At 42.3% G+C, this 19,151-nt stretch overlaps 2 protein-coding genes across 7 annotated transcripts in view; both read right to left on the reverse strand.

The window, feature by feature from the left end:
* The window catches only part of cep85l (centrosomal protein 85L), a 35,864-nt gene extending 29,141 nt beyond the window's left edge, over positions 1 to 6,723 (reverse strand). For 4 of the 6 annotated variants that reach the window (XR_016118516.1, XR_016118512.1, XM_089022425.1 and 1 more), the window contains exons 1-4: positions 6,610 to 6,723; positions 6,379 to 6,486; positions 5,635 to 5,892; positions 4,715 to 4,789 (exon numbers count right to left, since the gene is read on the reverse strand). Coding sequence is in view for 2 of the 6 variants with exons in the window: in XM_089022425.1 (XP_088878551.1) it covers positions 4,715 to 4,767 (53 nt within the window). In the remaining 4 variants the exon portion in view is untranslated. Of the gene's footprint in view, positions 1 to 4,714; positions 4,790 to 5,634 lie in introns of all 6 variants that reach the window. The other 2 variants (XR_016118514.1, XR_016118513.1) reach the window with 2 other exon arrangements.
* A 1,503-nt stretch (positions 6,724 to 8,226) lies between these two features.
* mcm9 (minichromosome maintenance 9 homologous recombination repair factor) lies at positions 8,227 to 19,053 on the reverse strand. Its single transcript, XM_089022424.1, has 15 exons — positions 18,857 to 19,053; positions 17,530 to 17,694; positions 16,831 to 16,984; positions 15,660 to 15,766; positions 15,397 to 15,603; positions 15,215 to 15,296; positions 14,423 to 14,623; positions 14,217 to 14,342; positions 13,428 to 13,547; positions 13,178 to 13,352; positions 12,097 to 12,299; positions 11,588 to 11,794; positions 10,754 to 10,836; positions 9,857 to 10,002; positions 8,227 to 9,354 (listed from the first exon to the last, which is right to left on the reverse strand). The coding sequence occupies exons 2-15, from the start codon at positions 17,692 to 17,694 to the stop codon at positions 8,370 to 8,372; spliced, it is 2,961 nt and encodes a 986-aa protein (XP_088878550.1). The 5' UTR covers positions 18,857 to 19,053; the 3' UTR covers positions 8,227 to 8,369.
* Between the last annotated feature and the right edge of the window lie 98 nt (positions 19,054 to 19,151).

Genomic DNA, 19,151 nt, shown 5'->3' on the forward strand with positions numbered 1-19,151 from the left:
TGTTTTTGCCCACTTCTTTTGTCAAGATGGGGACATTCACTCAAGGCTGTGTTAACAAAGACACAGAAAAACAACGCTCTGCAGTTTAAATGGACGACTGAGCGCCTCTCTGCCCACGCCACCTCCCCCCCCGCGCCATGTGCAGTCGGTTCTCACATCAGAAGCTGGCATTGCTTCACTTGTTGGATGCCAACGGCTGCCTCGCTCGCTCGCTCGCTCGCTCGCCCTTTTGTTTCAATGCTTCGGTGGCAATTGTTGGAGAGGCGAGCAAGCAGGTGAAAGGCTGGCGATTCCGCCCAAAATCCAACACTGCTGCCAAACTTTGGATGACTTTGGTGGCGTCTTTTATGGAAAAGTGAATTTGTCGTAGCTTTGAGACTCGCTTATTCTTACAATGCGCACACACACGCAGTCGCACAACTTCCATGTGATGCTGTCACATGAAAAACAGGCCAAGCGCATTGATGGCAGCTTGTTTCCAATTTGCGCCCTAATTGGATCACCGCGACATCGAATTGCATCGGACATAAAAGGCCCAAAACGCTAAGTTTTTAACTCATTCGCCGGAATTGATTCGGGAATGGAAAATATGACGTGGAGCGCCATTACCGAATTTGTTCCGGTTTTGGTTTCTCTAGCGGGGGTGCCGATAAAGTGCTATTCAGACCTGACAAAGCTCTTGAAATCAGCTAAGAAGCTCTCACACGGAGAGAAGCCAGATGCAGTGGCTCGGCATCCCGGTGAGAGTCCCACTAATATGCGGAGAGGAGCCAGATAAAGTGGCTCAGGCATCCCGGTGAGGGTCGCACTCCCACACGGAGAAGAGCCAGATGAAGTGGCTCGGACATCCCGGTGAGAGTCTCACTCCCACATGAAGACGAGCCAGATGAAGAGCCTCGGGCATACCAGTGAGTGTCTCTCTCTCTCTCACACGGAGAAGAGCCAGATGAAGTGGCTCGGGCATACCAGTCAGGGTCTCGCTCTCTCTCTCATCCCGGTGAGAGTCTCGCTCCTATGGAGAGGAGCCAGATGAAGTGGCTCGGGCATCGCTCGTCATTCTTCACGACAACGCCATCAATGGCACCGAGCTGATGGCGACCCATCCGCCAATTGAAATGATACAAGCATCTGCTGCCCAGAAGCTGTTGCTGCAACCCCTTCTCCACCCCCTCCCCAAACCGCTTCTATCTGGCCCGCATGGTGTGAATTGTCCTTCAACTTCATCTGCAGTCATTTTCAAACAAAAGTGACTCGAGTGAAGTTTCTTTGCAAAATATTGCCGAGGTGCATCATAAAAGTGCCAGGTGGAATCAAAATGGATTCAAGGATTCATTACAGAACAGATTGCTAGCTTATTTTGTTTATGAGCTCTCTCACTACGGCGCACACGATCACATTGCCAGAAAATCAAAAACAGGTATATTTTTTTAACCCCGCCCCCCTCCTTATCCTAAAAAAAAAAAGGCAATAAGAAGCATTAACAGATGAAGGGGTGGGGGGTCAGCGGAATATTGCTTTTTCCACCATTTTGAGCTTTCAGACCCCAAAAAATGCTCCAGAAATCTTTTCGGCGAGTGAAAAATGGCACGACATCATCAGATGACGTCATGTTACTTTGAAAACGTTCAAATAAAGTTCATTTGCGCGTGCGAGGCAAAAACAAAAGTGATGGCGAACGCATGCGCCCCCTTTTGTCAAAACCACGTCGGGTACGACGGGTGCCAAATGTCTACCGAGAGGGCCCCTCAACCTCATTTGGAGACGAGGTCCGTTAGCACGCTCGCTAACTCACTTTGAAATTGGTGGATGGATTGGTGATGGATAGATAGCCAATAAATAGCTAGCTAGTTAGCGAGACAGCTAATAGAAAGCTAGATGGCTAGCTACTTGATATCTATTAGGGAGATAGTTAGCTGTCTATCTATTAGCTGTCTAACTATCTAGCTAATAGATATCAAATAGCTAGCTAGCTGTATAGATATCTAATAGATAGCCAGCTAGCGAGCGTAAGCCGAAACCTGTGCGTCGGTCTGTCGGAGGGTCTGCTTTGCCTCCAATCTATGGGGGTTTTTGTGACTTTTATGGCCGGCGTCTGGGTCTTGGGTTGCGTGACGGCCGCAGGAAATGAACGCGCCTTTAGAAAGGAGCCCAAAACACCCCCCGGTGTTCAAAATCACCCCTCCGAAGCGGCGCGGGGAAATCCAGCTCAAGGTAATATAGCGCTGGACTGGGTTATTGCATTTTTTGCATCCCGTAAACCTCAAACAGCTATGTGGGCTTGTTGTGGTTTTTTGGTCGGGGTTTGTTTTGTAAGCGGTGGTGTCCAAACTACGGCTTGCGGCCCATCGGCGGCCTCATGACTTTACGGCCGAAATACAGCAAATGATTAAAAAAAAAAAAAAAAAATGCGCATTCTTTCAACACCCCCCCCCCCCCCCCTCACATGTCAAAGAGGGGAAATATATACAGGTAACATCCAACTTACGACCAGCTCAACTTACGACCACGACCTACAACCGCAACGCGCGAGCAGGCCGCCAACGCGTACGACAATTTTGGCCAGCAAGCCAGCATGTCACTCTTGGATGTATATGTAGTCCAAAAACTGAATATTCTGTGGGTCCTGGAATTGGAGTGACAGTGACAAAAACCCTGGCACTGGAGTGGACACATTTATGCACATCATCTGGCAGTGCATGAGTTCAACTTAAAGTGTCGCGGCATGACCTTTGACCCTATCCTGGCATAGAAAACATAACGTACGATAACCACAAATTTAATCATGATGTCATCATTGTTGAAATTCTTCCGCGTGAACAACAACAAACGTCCCATTCTCCGATGCAACTCAATGGAAATTTACAGGTTTGGCACTTTGCTCAACACGTGTAAAGAATTTGACTGGCAAGGCTGAAATGAATGGCACTCCTGTTTCACACATTCAACTTACAAAACTATTTCGGGGTGAATTTAATCACCCCCTTAATTATTGCGCTTTCATTGTAATTGTCACCATATGCCAAATTCGTTGTTGTACCGAAACGGAGCCGCTAGGAGGGGGGGGGATGGGGGGGGGGGGGTCGCGCCACAGGAAATGCGCACTGCTCGGAAATGCAAACGCCGATTGCAGTAGCAGAAGAAGAAACTGCTTTGTTGTTGTTGATGTTGATGATGATGATAGGGAGGGTGGACAGGGTGGGGGCAAGATCATTTTAGTGCGGGTGCGGATTTTTTGGGGGGGGATTGTTCAGGTGTGCCTGATTGAGCGGGTGGTGGTGGGGGGGGGGGGTCTTAAAACACACCTAGCCGTCGACGAGGCTGCAGAAGTACAACTTGTTCATCCCCGTATTTCCTCTCAATGCTCAATGCGGATTAACAAAGAACCAAATGAGGCGGACCCGAGACTGGCCCCCCTTTGGGGACACACACACACACACACACACACACACACACACACACACACACACACACACACACACACACACACACACACACACACACACACACACACACACACACGGCAGCAAACAGACCCTCCCTTATCCACTTCACAAATGTTAGTGCAGAGACAAGCTGAGCATTTATAGCCTCAATAACTCAATGATGCTTCATTAAAAGTCACAGTGGCGCTCGAAAGGGGGGCCTCGACCCCCCCGACACCGGTATTGTTCTAGATTTCTAATTTGAACGCCTTTGAGTAGAGTTCTTCGTTTCGTCACGCTTTCAAAAGTCAAAACATAACACATGTTACTGTCGCATTATCTACAAGGGACACACACACACACACAACTCTCAAGTCCAAGTTGTTCCACAAACAGGACTCGTTGGAGTCGTCAAGAATTGGGGGGCGGGGAGGATAAGGGGGAGGCGGCTTGCTGTAATTCGGAGGTCTGAAAGTTAAATCGGCTCTAATCGCATCCCGCAAGCCACCAGGGAAAAAAAAGTGGGCCCATGGAAACAAACACTCCAGAGTTGAAATGAATTGAAGATTTGAACAAAACGTGCTCATACGCCGTCACACCAAAACCAAAGCAGGAAAAAGGCTGACGAGGGCACGAATGGACGTTTCCAAGCATGATAAAAAATTTAATACGTCGGCTTACGAACGCTTTAGCATCGCGAACGTTACATTCGCGAGGATGTAAGTCTTGGCTAACAAAGTAGTTTTCGGCGGACGAAACAAGCCACGCGGTGCCACGGTGGCTGGCAAACTACTTTTTTCACACCCACTCTCTTTGAGTGCAGACGTGGTTTGTTATCGAGTGGAGTACTTTTGCAATTATAGGACCGAAAAAGACCCCAGCACAGGCTCGTGTTAAGCCCAAGAGGACACAAAAGAAAATGACGGTCGAGCAGATGAAGGAGATCATCGAAAAACACCAACGAGGTGTCCGTTTGTGGGACATAGCGTCCCAGTACCAGTATGCTAAGTTCCGTGTAGCTCTTTCTCTTGTTTCTATTTACAACTGTATTTTATTTATTGTATTCTATTTGTGATTGTATTTCATTTATTATAGTACCTATCCTTGTCTGACTGTAAAGTGTCCTTGAGGGCTTTGAAAGGCGCTTAGAAATTAAATGGATTACTGCTATTACTACTGCTACTACTGCTATTACTACTACTACTACTACTACTGTTACTGTTACTATTGTTATTATTATTGTTATTATTATTATTACCTAGACCGACATGGCATTACAGTCAAATTCTGACCTGTGAATCCACGCGTCCTTTTCCTCATAGGTGAAATCTTTTGAAGGAGTCATCAAAGAAAGCCGCCTCACCTCCCTGCAAGGGTAAAAAAAAAGGAGTAGTGAGCAGCTGCCACTTTCGAGTCAAGGTCATTTTATGAACAAAATCTTTTGTTTGCAAATACGGACTATGGAGAAAAAACAAAAACACAGCTTGGCTATCCATTTGCTATCTATTAGCACATGTAGCTATATAGCTGACTATTTATTGGCTATCTATTTGCTATCTGTCTAGCTAGCTAGCTATGTCTACATTAGCGACAACTACTATTCCCCATCTGACTGAGTTGAGGGGGAAATACTTGCTTCCGCTTGTACTTTTGCAACCTCACATGCACCCTCGTACCCAACAAAGACACAATAAAAGGCACACGCATTCACCAGCGCGTACTTAGCTTAGATTTGCCACCTCTGGCAAACAAATTCCACCCTCAATGCTGCCCATATGCTGTCAATTAAGGCTAACGGGGTAGCAACAAGGCTACGCCACGCCAGCGCAAAAGGGAAAACCGACAGCAAATAATCAGGCCGCCGGAGAGAGGACAAGGTCGGATGACGGTTTCGGCCTTCCCGGGTGGAGCTTTGCATGGTTTTGCCGTGGCCGTGTGGGTTTTCTCTGGGTACATTTTAAAAACACAGCTGGCAGGCTAATGGGGCACTCGGACACACTGCAGTTTAAAGGTGACCTGCTTTGTTAAATTATTCCATTTTTTTCCACTATTGTTTATGAAAATTAATATGTAATTCACACTAAAAGAAAAAGGACAAATAGAGTTCTAATTGCAAACTGCTAGCATAGATTGCTAGCCGCTAACAACTTCCGGTGATGAAGGTCACGTGCACAGATACACAAATACTTTTGGGGTTTATATTTAACCTTACCTTGTTGTTCATCAACGCTGCTCGCCGAGAGAGAAGGTTTTAATCAAGGAGGCCCCAAGAGAAGCCAGATGATGCAACTCGGGCATTTGAAGGCCTAGCGCGCCAGGACTGGAATGACCCTGGAGAGCCAAAGTTGCCAGGTTGGCCCGGGAACGCTCTCGGAATGCCTCGGGAAAAGTTTCGACTAAGTTGCTTGGGGTTGGGGAAGGGGCCAGGACTTCCATGATTAAAACGATGGACGCCGTGACCTCGGATGAACTGAAAATAGAATGATGCAAAGGCCATTAAATAAAAACAGGACATGGTTACAAATGTATCCAAAATGAATGAATAGGTTTGTAAGCTAAGGTATATGTTGTGTAGGTTCAAGGCTTATTTGGTACAAAATTGTTTTATGGGGACCTGCGAATGGATTATTCTCATTTGAATGGATTCTTATGGGAAATAAATGTTTGGAAGAAGAACTTTTCACCTTACATACACTTTCTGGGCACCAATTAAGTTCGTAAGCCAAGGTATCATTGTATATGTTGTGTAGTTTTAAGGCTTATTTTGTATAAAATTGTTTTATGGGGACCTGGGAACGGATTATTCTCATTTGAATGGTTTTCTATGGGAAATTAATTTTTGGGAGACACACTTTGTCTGGGAACCAATTAAGTTCGTAAGCAAAGGTCTCGCTGTATTTCAATACTTGTTTGTAGTTGTACAGTGGTGTGAAATCACATGAAAGAATTAACTCACCATCGGTACAAAGAACCAAAGTCCTCGTTCAGTACCGTCAATTTAATGCATTGGCATTTTGTCGGTGTTTAATACCTCTTGGCAGACTGCGGCATCTTTAATCGTGAGCTGGGGAAAGAAAGAATCTGCTTATGTCAGCAGTTATATATTTTTTGGGGGTACTGCAAGACTCTCAATATGAATCAAGTCATGTGGGGAGAACAACAACAACTATAAAAACAAATGTCCAACGTTTTAAATCCAGTGGAAAATGTGTGTTCTTTCCAACCATTTGGTGCGTCACGAAACGGCGCAGAACGAAGCCTCCAACCTGCCATAAAAAAAAAAAAAAAAAAAACACACACACACACACACGCAGGACACAAACGCCAAAGTGTTATTTGTCACAAGTGCCTTAGACAGAAAATTCATTTTGGGTGGGCCGTCCGTCCCTGAAAGCTTGTGAAATGGTCAATACGGCCATTTGGTTTGTCCGCCGAAAACTAGTTAGCCAAGAAAAGTTCGTGAGCTAAAGTGTTTGTAAACTGAGGTATCAATGTATCACATTGTCCAATATGTTTTTTTGCAAAACGCGCCGGAAACTAATATTTTTGTGATGCATTCTTTTTTTTAATCAAAGGTGTCAAAGAAGTGCAAATTAGTCCTCGCCAACTCCTCCATCTTGTCCCACAAATTAGCCCAAAATGTAGCGAAAAAGGCTACCTTGTTTTCATGTTTCTTTTTTGCATCCAACTATTCTTTTACAATGTATAAAATAAATGTGAAATTAGGGTTGCTAACATATTGTCCTGTTAACCTCACTCCTTAATCTCCCTCGGGTTGTTGACGAAAGCCCTAATTACTGCCATTTTTACCGAGCAGCAGACGTCTTTTGATGTACGCTCGCAATCCAAATCCAATTAGCCCAACGCTGTCAAAATGGCTTTGTTGTGACGGCGCGCTCATTTGCCTTTCGGATTCGGCACGCCTCGTCGACTGCGAAAAGCACTAAAAAGTCGTTGTTGGTTTTTTTTTTGTTTAAAAAGACAAACTAAGACTGTCGTTGCAGGTTTTAAAGGACAACCGACACCTCCGGACAAGTTGCGTCCATAATTTGTAAAATGACTTCAATTGACTTCTACTGAGCGCATTGGACAAAGAATCGTTGCGTGTCGCAGCCAATTGCAATAACACGCATAAAGAAGGTGCAAGTTGACACCAATTCCCAGCGGACAAATCAGCCCATTTCCAACAGAGCTTGGGCGCCATCTTGTGCATTTTCTGGGCGCTACATCGGAGTCCAAACGGCTTGATTTGATACGGAAGGACTTCCTGAATGGATGGCAAACATTTATGCTTTCCTCTTCACAACTATTTGAATCATATTCATAACGCGATGAGTAACAAGAAAGCATCTTTTTCCGAATCTGAAGCCATTGTTTTGATTCTGGAGCAAGGCAGTGTGTGACCAATAGTGACATCACGAACAAGGGGGCGGGACTTTCTGAATCTGCCCAGTTCCGGGCTCATTTTGTGGCAGTTTTGGGACACTTGAAGTCATTTAAATTTTTGTTAGTTATTGCATCTGACTAAAACTATCAGCCTGTGTGTTTTGGCTATTTTAGATGCTATAAAACGTTTTTCTGATGTCAGTTAGGAAACAAAAAAAATGGTATCGGTAGTCCTTTATTTTTTTATTTATTTAGCTATATTATATTTATTTTATGTATTTTTTAAACATTATTTTATGTATTATTTATTGCATATATTTTATTTGTATTTATTTGATTATTTAGTATTATTATTAATGAAAGAAATGTTGACGGTTGTCCTTGAAAGGAGAAATAAAGCTCTAAAGTCAAGCTCCTGCTCATTTCTGGCTCATTTTTAGAAGCATTGGTGAAGAATGGCGATTTACAACAGATCAATGTCTCCCTCTAGTGGCCATCCATGACATTGCATTTTTTAAATGCCATCTTTTGGGGTTTTTGGAGGGGCTACTTCTCGTAATATCACACTTTGGCTTTCTTTGTGACTTCTTTATCCCAGTCAGTGTCGAGAATGTCATCATTTAAGTCACCGGAGGAGCTAAAGAGAGAATTTTGGGGGTCACATGGGGCCAATTCCAAAAACTTCCTCTTCATCTTGACAGGATGATGCAATCCTGTAGCCTTAGCGTAGCCTATTTTAACCCCGTGCGTTCCAGAAGGAGTCGGTTTTGTGCGTTTTATGCTAGCAGATTGTTTTTCACAGGGGTTAGCTTCCATTTGCCGATTCCTTTCCAGGTCTACCGATCGGGCTTCCGTGACGCCGAAAGAGAATCTTGAAAGCTTGGCTAAAGTTGAGGCTGTGACGGTGGACTTAGCGGGGCTCAAACTTCCTTTATTCCGGTGACTATTTGGACTCGTCGTGTCGGGTCTTTGGCTTACGGCTGGTGGTTTTTCCCTTTCCGGGTCTTCTGGTGGAAAAGCCAAAGTGGTTTTTGTGTTGATGTAGCTTGCTAGCTTTTTTAGATTGTGTCTCTTGTCATTCCCCGGAAGCGTTATTTCAGTTTTGTCGTTAGCGCTAAACGTCTGTGGAACGTTTGGAGCGTTTCTGGCGACGGAATCGACCCTACTAGCGACCAAGGAGTCAGATCCACGTGGAGCGTCCGGATCTTTGTCTTCCTTCACTCCTTCTTCCTCTGCGCCAACAGTTAGCGCCAGGTCGCTATTTGAATCCCGATGGACGTTTCCGGAAGAACTGACATCCACCGTCACGTCCGAGTGTGTTTTTCGATGAGCGTCAAGTTGAGTGGAAGTGAAAACCGCACGGTCGATTTGGTTTGGCGTGATGGAGTCGAACCAATCCAAGCCGCTATCGTGCTCAGCGGCGCTAGCGCGGGATTTTGGGGTGTCCGTTAGCATAGCGGCCGCTAAGTTCGTTTCTACGGGATGAGGATGGTGGCCATCGGTTGGTTGCCCAGAGCTGGAAGAGGCCACGGTGCCGCTCTTGAGCCTAAAAAAAAACAATTTTTGACTAGATAAGCCTTAAAACTACACAACATATACAGTGATACCTTGGCTTACAAACTTAATTGGTTCCCAGAAAGTGTGTAAGACGAAAAGTTCATCTTCCAAACATTTTTTCCCATAAGAAACCATTAAAACGAGAATAATCTGTTCCCAGGTCCCCATAAAACATCATTTTTGACTAAATAAGCCTTAAAACTACACAAAATAGACCTTATTTTATGCATAATAAATGCTATTGTATTGTAATGAAAGAAATAAGCTGTACTGTACTTATTACTATGATAACTATTACTACTATTATTATGACTACTACAACTACTATTCTTATTATTCTTATTCTAAAAGGCAAACGTCAGCCCCTTGTGGAAAGGAAACACATCGCCAGAGGTATGACCGGTGCTTTATCGGTGCTACACGTCACAATCTTCAATTTCCGAATAAATTAAAATGGTTGACAGGCAGGCAAACTGACAAGAGGAACCCACCGGGCCAATCGGTCCATCTCCTTCTGAAGTAAGTCGGGCAGTTGCAGGCCTCCTAAAAGGACCTGACACTGGTTCTGGTACTGCTGACCGGGGTCATCGGGGAATGAGGTCAGCACTGCATTGACACTTCCCAGCAAACCGCCACCCTAAGAGAGGACACAAACGTCCACCATTTTCATTTCATCCCCCAAAAATAAAAAATAATAATAATCATAATAACAAGAAAACAAATAAATACATGGATTAACTCTAAACTAAAAGCGCTGATGTGGAGTGCCATTCCCAAATTTGTACGGGTTTTGCTTTTTCTTGCAGGGGCTGCCGATAAAGCGCTAATCAGACCTCTGGGGATGTTTTTCCCTTCCACAAGGAAGCAGCTCATGCCTTTTTTGCCCATGTTAGCGCTTCGTTCCAGCTTCAGCTGTTGTTAAAGCGCGAAAGAAATCAATAGGATGTATTGCATTGTATTTTGGACAGACGCCCCCATTTCAGGCTCAGATAACTCCAGACCCATGTAACTTAGGAATTAACTAATGTATTCTAAAGTCAGCGGACTCCAAAAATAAAAACATGTCAACGCTATATCATTCGTGTTTCAAAATCACAATTTCACGGGATTCATCATCCATTCGCTGACAACGAACGACCCATATAATTTAGGAATTAACTAGCTAGCTATCTATTAGCTGGCTAGCCATTTGGCTGGCTAGCTGTTAGCTATGTATTAGCTAGCTACCTTTCTATCTATTTAAGTTATTCCGGGTTGAGTGAATGCTGGCGCATGTGGCTGCCGCTGCTCACCCGCAGAAAAAATATCCTTTGACTGTCAAGTGACCTTGTGAGTATTGAAAAGCGCTCATAAATGAAATGTATTATTATTATTCTTATTTGAAATACCTGCATGGAGCACTCCATGACAGAAACGGCCATCACAGCATCCTGGATAGTGACAGTTTCTCTATACATGAGTCGAGCGTGGGCTGTGAGGATTTTAAGACACGTCAGTCATGGGGATTGGAATGAAACATTTATTTCCCATAGGAAACCATTAAAATGAGAATAATCCGTTCCTCGGTCCGCATAAAACAGAAATTACTACTAAATAAGACTTACAACTACACAAAATATACAGTGATACCTTGGCTTACAAACTTAATTAGTTCCCAGAAAGCGTTTGTAAGGCAAAAGGTTCATCTTCCAAACATTTATTTCCCATAGGAAACCATTAAAATGAGAATAATCCGTTCCTCGGTCCGCATAAAACAGAAATTACTACTAAATAAGCCTTACAACTACACAAAATATACAGTGATACCTTGGCTTACAAACTTAATTGGTTCCCAGAAAGCGTTTGTAAGGCAAAAGGTTCATCTTCCAAACATTTATTTCCCATAGGAAACCATTAAAATGAGAATAATCCGTTCCTAGGTCCGCATAAAACAGAAATTACTACTAAATAAGCCTTACAACTACACAAATAGCAAACAAGTGTGCTATTGGATTGTAATTGAAGAAATAAACTGTACTATATAATAAAGTCATTTTATTTCCCTTTATGATGGTCGATGTCGTTGTCTCTTGATGATATCCGAGTGAAGTTGACGATAATACCCTCACTCACACTGTCCCACGCTAGCTGCTTTTCGTTAATCCAAATCAACAGAGGTTTTTCAACCACTTTTGCGTTCGTAAGCTGAGGTATCACTGTACGACTGCAAATGACATCCTCACCTTCAGCCAGTCTGCTCAAACTCTCCAGCATGCGGACGGTCGTGCGTGCGGCGTTGCGGCCTTCGCTACGCCTTTGAAGCTGGTAGTACCTTGATAGGATAGCGTTAGCCTCCGTCGAAACCTGCGGCTGCAAACGCTTGATGACGCAGAAATAGGCCTTCATTTTCTCCATGGGCCACAAGGCGGGGGAGCATTCGGACGGTAGCCCTGAGAACAAAGAAGAATATCAGATAGCTAGCCAAATAGCTAGCTAGATAGCTAGCCAGCCAGCCAGATAGCAATAGACAGCCAGCTAGTTAGACAGATGTAATAGATAGCAAAAAGATAGCTCTGTAGCTAGCTAGGTAACTGATATTGAATGGAATTTACAAGCAAAAATATATATTTTTAAACTTGTCATGCTCTTTCTACTTCTTTCTTTCCTTTCTTCAGGGCAAGCCCGCTAACGATGACACCGTGGAGTGGGACAAGTTTGAGGGTTACATCCATGTCCTCAATCTTCTCCTTACCTCTGTCCTCCAGAATAAAAGAGGAGATGATACGGTCCCAGTCGGAATTTCTGTCGTCCAGTAGAACCAGAACCAGGTCGAAGCGACTTAGCAAAGGGCTAGCCAGCGCGATATTGACTGACAGGGATTCGTTTGGGTCATACTGGCTTTTGGGATTGGTCGCTGCCAGAATGGTCGTTCGAGTGTTCAGCTTGCAGACCATTCTGGGGACAAAAACAATGCAGAGGACATTAAAGGACAACCTCCGGACAAGTCCGGACATTCTGGAGCAAGGCAGTTTGTGAAGGAGTATCCTGACGTGACGTCACCAACAAGGGGGCGGGACTTTCCGAATCTCTCCAGTTCCGAGCTCATTTTGTGGCAGTTTTCAGACACTTGAAGTCATTTTTTTTATTGGTGATTTGCATTTGACTACAAATAGCAGCTTGTGTGTTTTGGCTATTTTAGATGCTATAACACGTTTTTCTGATGGCAGTTAGGAAACAAAAACACGCTGTCGGTTGTCCTTTATTTATTTATATATACATTATATTTATTATATATTTTTTCCTTTTATTTTTAATTATTTTTTATTGTTATTTATTATTATTATTTATGTTACATTTTTTATGTATGTATTTTAATTTTATTTTTTTTATTTATGTATTTTAATTGTAATGTTTATTTATGTGTTTTAACGTTATTTTTTAAATTTATTTTATTTATTTATTTTAGCAATTATTTATTTATATTCATTTATTTATTTTATTTTATTTATTTTACTATTTTTTATTTTATTATTTTTATTTATTTATTTTGTTTATTTTTTTATTATTATTTTATTTATGTTTTTATTTTATTTTTTTATGAATATATTTTATTTTGTTTATTTTTTTATTTATTTTACTATTATTTTTTATTTACTTGTATTTATTTTATGTAGATATATATATATATATATATATTGTAATTTTTTTATGACATATTGTTTGTATTTATTATATTTTATTATGATTGAGATTATTTCTTTTTTCTTGATTATATTTCATTTTAGCTTTCCATCAGTTTTGTTTTGTTTTAACCTTGCAACGAAGATCCTCACCCAGCCTTGGCGACGCTAATGGACTGTTGCTCCATGGCTTCGTGGATGCTGATGCGGTCGCGTTCCTTGATGCTGTTGAACTCGTCGATGCAGCATAACCCGCCGTCCGAGAGGACCAAGGCGCCCGCCTCCAGATGCCAATCGCCGCCGTCCTTCACCGCGGCCACCGTCAACCCTGCGGCCATCGAGGAAACACGTGCGCTCAGTCGCCATCGGCGACGCAACTGGACGTTGAAGGACGCGGGAGAACCTGCACTCGTTGAACCGATTCCAGCCGTGAGCACCGAGCGAGGCATCATCTTGGCGGCGTATTTTAAAAATTGAGATTTGCCCGTGCCGGGGTCCCCGACCAGCAACAGGTGACATTCGCCTGCAAGGGCAAAATAATCATCGTCATACATTTGATTTCTAAGCGCCTTTCAAAACTCTCAAGGTCACTTTACAGTCACAGGATGAGTTTTTTTATGGGTGAGCAGCGGCAGCCACACGCGCCAGCGTTCACTCAACCGGGAAGTAACTAAAATAGATAGAAAGCTAGGTAGCTAGCTAATAGAAAGCTAGCTAATATGTTCCAGACTCAAATAGCTAAGTAGGTAGCCATATAGCTAATAGATAGCTAGCTAGTTAGCCAGCAATGGTGACCTCTTTCTACCGGGAATAACTCAAATAGATCAAATTAGCTAGCTAGCTAATAGATAACTACATTGCTATTTAGACAGCTAATAGCAAATAGACAGCGAGCTAGATCGTTAGCTAGTTAGCCAGCAACGGTGACCACCGTTCAACCGGGAATAACTAAAATAGATCAAGCTAGCTAGCTAATAGATAGCTAGCTAGTTAGACAGCTAATAGATAGCAAATAGATAGCTCGCTAGGTCGCCAGCAACGGTGACCCCGAGAATAACTCAAATAGATCAAGCTGGCTAAGTAGCTAATCGATGACTAATAGATAGCTAGCTATCTAGCTAGTTAGACAGCAAATAGGACTAAAGGTTTGTACGCCGGTGCTTTGGTTTGAAATACGCAAGGGGATAAAAACCTCTGGTTTTGGTTCCAGAAGAATCGATTCTCTGCACCCCGCCAGCGAGCACCATGGCAACGGCCAGTTTGATGACATACATGCCGAACACTTGAGGGCACAGACTCAGCAAGATCTGGTTCCTACCTACAGACGATCAAGACAGAATTAAAAAAAAAATAAAAAATCTTCAAGAAGAACCTAAGAAGCGTGGTAGAACTTCTCACCGGCGATCGGATCCCGTTTGTGGACTTCCCAGAATTCTTGGAATTCCTTCTGAACATCTTCCAGCAGTAAAGAAGCGGCTCCTTGCTGGTTGTTGACTTCCACGTTGTTGGCTTTGAGGACCAGCTCCACGTCGCAGCAGGCGCCTTCATCAAAGGGTTTCCAGCGTTGGCGCATCACTCCGTAAACCGTCACGTCGTCTCCTGGCGAAGACAAGAGGATCAAAACGTTGCATCAGCTGACACTAAAGAAAGAAATACAGTCATACCTTGGCTTACCAACTTAATTGCTTCCCAGACAGAGTGTGTAAGGCGAAAAGTGTGTATCCCAAAAATTTATTTCCCATAGGAAACCATTAAAATGAGAATGATCCGTTCCCAGGTCCCCATAAAACTGAATTTTCTACTTTCTAACCCTTAAAACTACACAAAATAAACCTTATTGTATGTATAATAATACAATGTGCTATGGTATTATAATTAAAGAAAACGGTACTGTATAATAAAGTGCTTTTATTGACCTTTGTGATGATCGTTGATGGCTTGATGGAATGGAGTGGCCGCTTTCATCAGCATTACACTTGATGAGGAACGTAGTTTTTTTTTTTGACTTCAAGATGGCGCCACGAGAGTGGCTGCCTTTCCAGCAGTTCCTGTATTTTGTTTTCTACTCCTTTCTTTCCTTTCCATAACTTTGCTGCTGTGAAATGTCAATGTCTCCACTGCGAGACGAATAAAGGTACATCCAATCCAATTGAAAGCGTCATTTGGAAAATAAACATGTTAGCTTCGTACCTGACTTACAACTATCCACCAGGTCATCCTCCAGAACCACCACCATGGAACGAGGAATACTGCCCACTGACAACCTTTGCACCTGTGGATGCAGATGGCGATTGAAATGAGCATTTAATGAGCAATGAGGCGGTACGGGTAAAATTAAAAAAAAACAAAAAAAACAAACAAACACATCTTACTTGCTCTTGTATTTTGATTTCCTGGTAATCCCGGCAAGCCGTGGGCTCCGAACCTTTGGACAGGAAGTTGAACTTGTAGGATTTGCAGCCGTGGGGATTGGGACACGTCAGCGGTGGGACGAAAGCGGACAACTGCTCAAAGTCAGCACGCACCTCGAAAACATGGCGGCATTTGGTGCACATGTAGTCGCGCTTGTACTCGAGAACCTACGCAAACGGGAGTTCAATAGCGAATAAAAATGGCCGAATTGTGGATTGGTTACCTTGGCGACACTGGTCCGGATGACAATCCCCGTGACGGACAGGAAATGCCCGACATCTCTTGACCGCGGGATGGTGTCCCTTGTGAGTTCTGGACAAACTGGTAGACCTGGGAAGGTAATAATCATAAAAATAATTAAAATATAATAATAAGAAGAAGAAAAATAAAAAAATAGTAAAAATAATAAAAAATAATACAAAATGATAAAAACAAAAAATAAAAACAAATGTAAAAAAAATACATAAAAATAATAATAACAAATAATAAAACAAATTATAACAATAAAAAATAATAATAATACGAAATATATTTTCTCTCTAAGCGCCTTTCAAAACTCAAGGTCACTTTACAGTCACAGGATATTTTTTCTGCGGGTGAGCAGCGGTAGCCACACGCGCCAACGTTCACTCAGCCTGAAAGCTACTCAAATAGATGGAAAGCTAGCTAGATAGCTAATAGCTAACTAGCCAGAAATCTAGCTAGCTATGTAGCTAATAAATATACAGAGATAGCTTGCTAACCAGCCAGCCAAATACTGTAGATAGAAAGCTAGCTAGATAGCTAATTGATCGTGAGATAGCTACATATCTAAAAGATAGATAGCTAAATAATCAAAGTCAGCTTTATTGTCAAATATGCTAATATGCATGATATACAGCACATATAATAATAATAATCATGATCATCATCATAATAATACATTTCGAACGCCTTTCAAAACTCTCAAGGCGTTCACTCAACCCAGAATAACTAAAATAGATAGAAAGTTAGCTAGGTAGCTAATAGCAAGCTAGCTAGATCATACTACTACTAATAATAATAATAATAATAATGTATTTCATTTGTAATTGCCTTTCAAAACTCTCAAGGTCACCGGATAAGTTTTTCTGTGGGTGAACAGCGGCAGCCACACGCGCCAGCGTTCACTCAACGGCAAAGTAACTCAAATATTGTAGATAGAAATCTAGCTTGCTAGCTAATTGATAGCTACTGTTAGGGCAATTGGATTGGATTTGCCTTTATTAGTCTCACAATTCGCTCAATTCGCTATACGATAACACACACGCGCGCACGTGCGCTTCCCTTGAAAAGCCATTCCAGATCGGGAAATGTGGGGTGTGTACCACTACGATATCACCAAAAATAGAAACTGGTTGATTCGGAGATCTGACCTGTGATACGTGCATGGAGGGTGAGATTCATTTGCGGTTGTCTTGGACGCAATCCATCCAAACGCTTCCCTGACAACTCCATGGCTGTTTTGTGCAAAACTTGATCAAATATTGTCAGGACTTCACTTGGATAGGCGTTGAAATAGTCACCGATCTGAGGGCGAGGAACATGTCAATAAATATGCACGGGCAATCAAAATAATAATACATTTCATTTATAAGCGCCTTTCAAAACTCTCAAGGTCACTTTACAGGCACAGGGCAAGTTTTTCCAGCGGGTGAGCAGCGGCAGCCATTCGCGCCAGCGTTCACTCAACCCGGAAGTTAAGTTAGCTAACAGCTAGTTAATAGCTAGCCATCTAGATAGCTAGCTAGACAGATAGCGAATAGATTGCCAGCGAGATAACCAGATAATTCAGCAGATAGCTAATAGACAGCACATAGATAGCTAGCTAGTATGATAGCCAATAGACAGCAAATAGCTAGCTAGCCAGCTAGTTAGTTATATAGCTAATAGATCAGAAAATGTCAGAAAATATGACAAAAAAATACTTATATATTGTTGTTTTAGCGTGTAAAATCAGAGGTAAGATAGACATTTAGTGAGTGTCTAATAAACTATTGATTATTAAATAGGTAATCAGTTCTGAAGTGAATGTTTTGGTTGGAGTGAGTGTGTTTTCGGGGGGTTTCAAGTACCTCCATGTTGGCTTCAAACAAGGTCATAGCATTGATAACAACAGGCTGATGACTGTCGTCAGTGGAGGCCACAAGCAGCTTGGCCACGTCGTCTTGATGATACTCGGAAATATAAGCTTCCAACATCTGGCTAATCATCGCCTCCTGTTCTGCATTCAGGGCCATCTTGAATAAAGAAAGACAAAACGACAGCAAAGGTCATGAGCATTATAATAAGAATACATTTCATTTAGAAGCGCCTTTCTAAACTCTCAAGGACACTTTACAGTCAAGTGTGAGTTGTAGACAGTATCAAATAGGGATGTGACAAAATTGTTCAATAATTCATCACACATTTTCTAATACCATATTAAAGTGCATTTACATAGCTTTCAAATGATGTATAGATTATTGTTTTATGACACATAATAAGGAACTAAGAGGGGATTTTCTGCCTGTTAAAACAATGGAAATCTGTGACCGAGTTCTTGATTACAGTGTAAACTATCATAACTTTCTTATTCTTTGTCAGATCTTAACGAGTAAACTACCATTGGAAAGCTTTTGAAGTTATAAACAAGAGCAGAAAACACGAGATAAGATTCAAAATATTAATAAAATAAAATATCAACGAGCGAATGCAGGCAGATTTACGTCGGAAATCCATAATGGCTGTCACCTAATAGTACTAGGAAAGAAAATTGCGAGCTCTAGAAATATATGTTTATGCTTCTATTTGCTTGAAACTTGGCAGTTATGGAGAAGAATATATATTCTACCACTTATATGAGTTATAAAAATACAACTTAGTCACATTTATAAACTGCAGTGTTAGCGAAAAGAGCGTCAACTTCAATTTTTCTCCCCGTCGTATTGCGAAATTTCAAGAATCGGCATGGAGGGGAACGTGTAATACGTCATCATAAAATGCATAGCTTGGAAAATCCCACCGAAAAACGATTACGTACTTCGCAAAAAATGCAATGATATACAAATGCGAGTATAGAGTGCGCTCGGTTCACTGCACAGAAACAATCGCGGTGGATTATGGCGAATTGTAGGGTACCTATATAAGGCCACTGTTGGCACAAGTGTCACATGCCAAGTCAGTGCAAATTATTTAATACATTTTATTTTCAAGCGCCTTTCAAAGCTCTCAAGGACACTTTACAGTCGCAGGCGAGCATAGACGAAAAACAGATACAATAATAAATAAAATACAGTTATAAATATAATTTACAACGAAACGCACGCCTTCTGAGCAATTAATTCCCGATGCCACCTGCCGCTTTGCATTGAAATCACGGAAGCCATTTTCGTCTGTGTGAAAGCAAAATAATGTTCATACCGCCGCTGTTGTCGCGGACTAGCAACGTTATCCGTTTGCTTTGTCATCCATTTAGGGGTCCAAGGTCAAACTGCCTAGGTTGTTATCATACTGAAGGCTAAAATGATACTTATTTCAAAAGTAGAAACAAGAAAAACGCCTCAACGCCCGACGAGAAACAATGTGTTCGAAGGCAACTTGTTGTATTTGCCGCTTGAGTTTCCACTTCCGGGTTTCCTCGCCCCGCCCCTTTTTGACAGGAAGTGCCGTCGCGAATAAAAAACACAAATATATGGTTTGGGTTTTACCGTTATTT

Source organism: Hippocampus bargibanti, linkage group LG19, assembly GCF_051943395.1.
Source record: "Hippocampus bargibanti isolate YZ-2025 linkage group LG19, ASM5194339v1, whole genome shotgun sequence".
In the NCBI taxonomy this organism is placed as follows: domain Eukaryota; kingdom Metazoa; phylum Chordata; class Actinopteri; order Syngnathiformes; family Syngnathidae; genus Hippocampus; species Hippocampus bargibanti.

Excerpts from the sequence above, each read along its gene's own strand:
- mcm9 (XM_089022424.1), bottom strand. The coding sequence starts at position 17,694 with ATGGCCCTGAATGCAGAACAGGAGGCGATGATTAGCCAGATGTTGGAA. Across the intron at positions 16,985-17,529 it reads TGTTTGAAGCCAACATGGAG|ATCGGTGACTATTTCAACGC; the intron begins GTACTTGAAACC and ends CCTCGCCCTCAG. Across the intron at positions 10,003-10,753 it reads TCATGGAGTGCTCCATGCAG|GGTGGCGGTTTGCTGGGAAG; the intron begins GTATTTCAAATA and ends GTCCTCTCTTAG.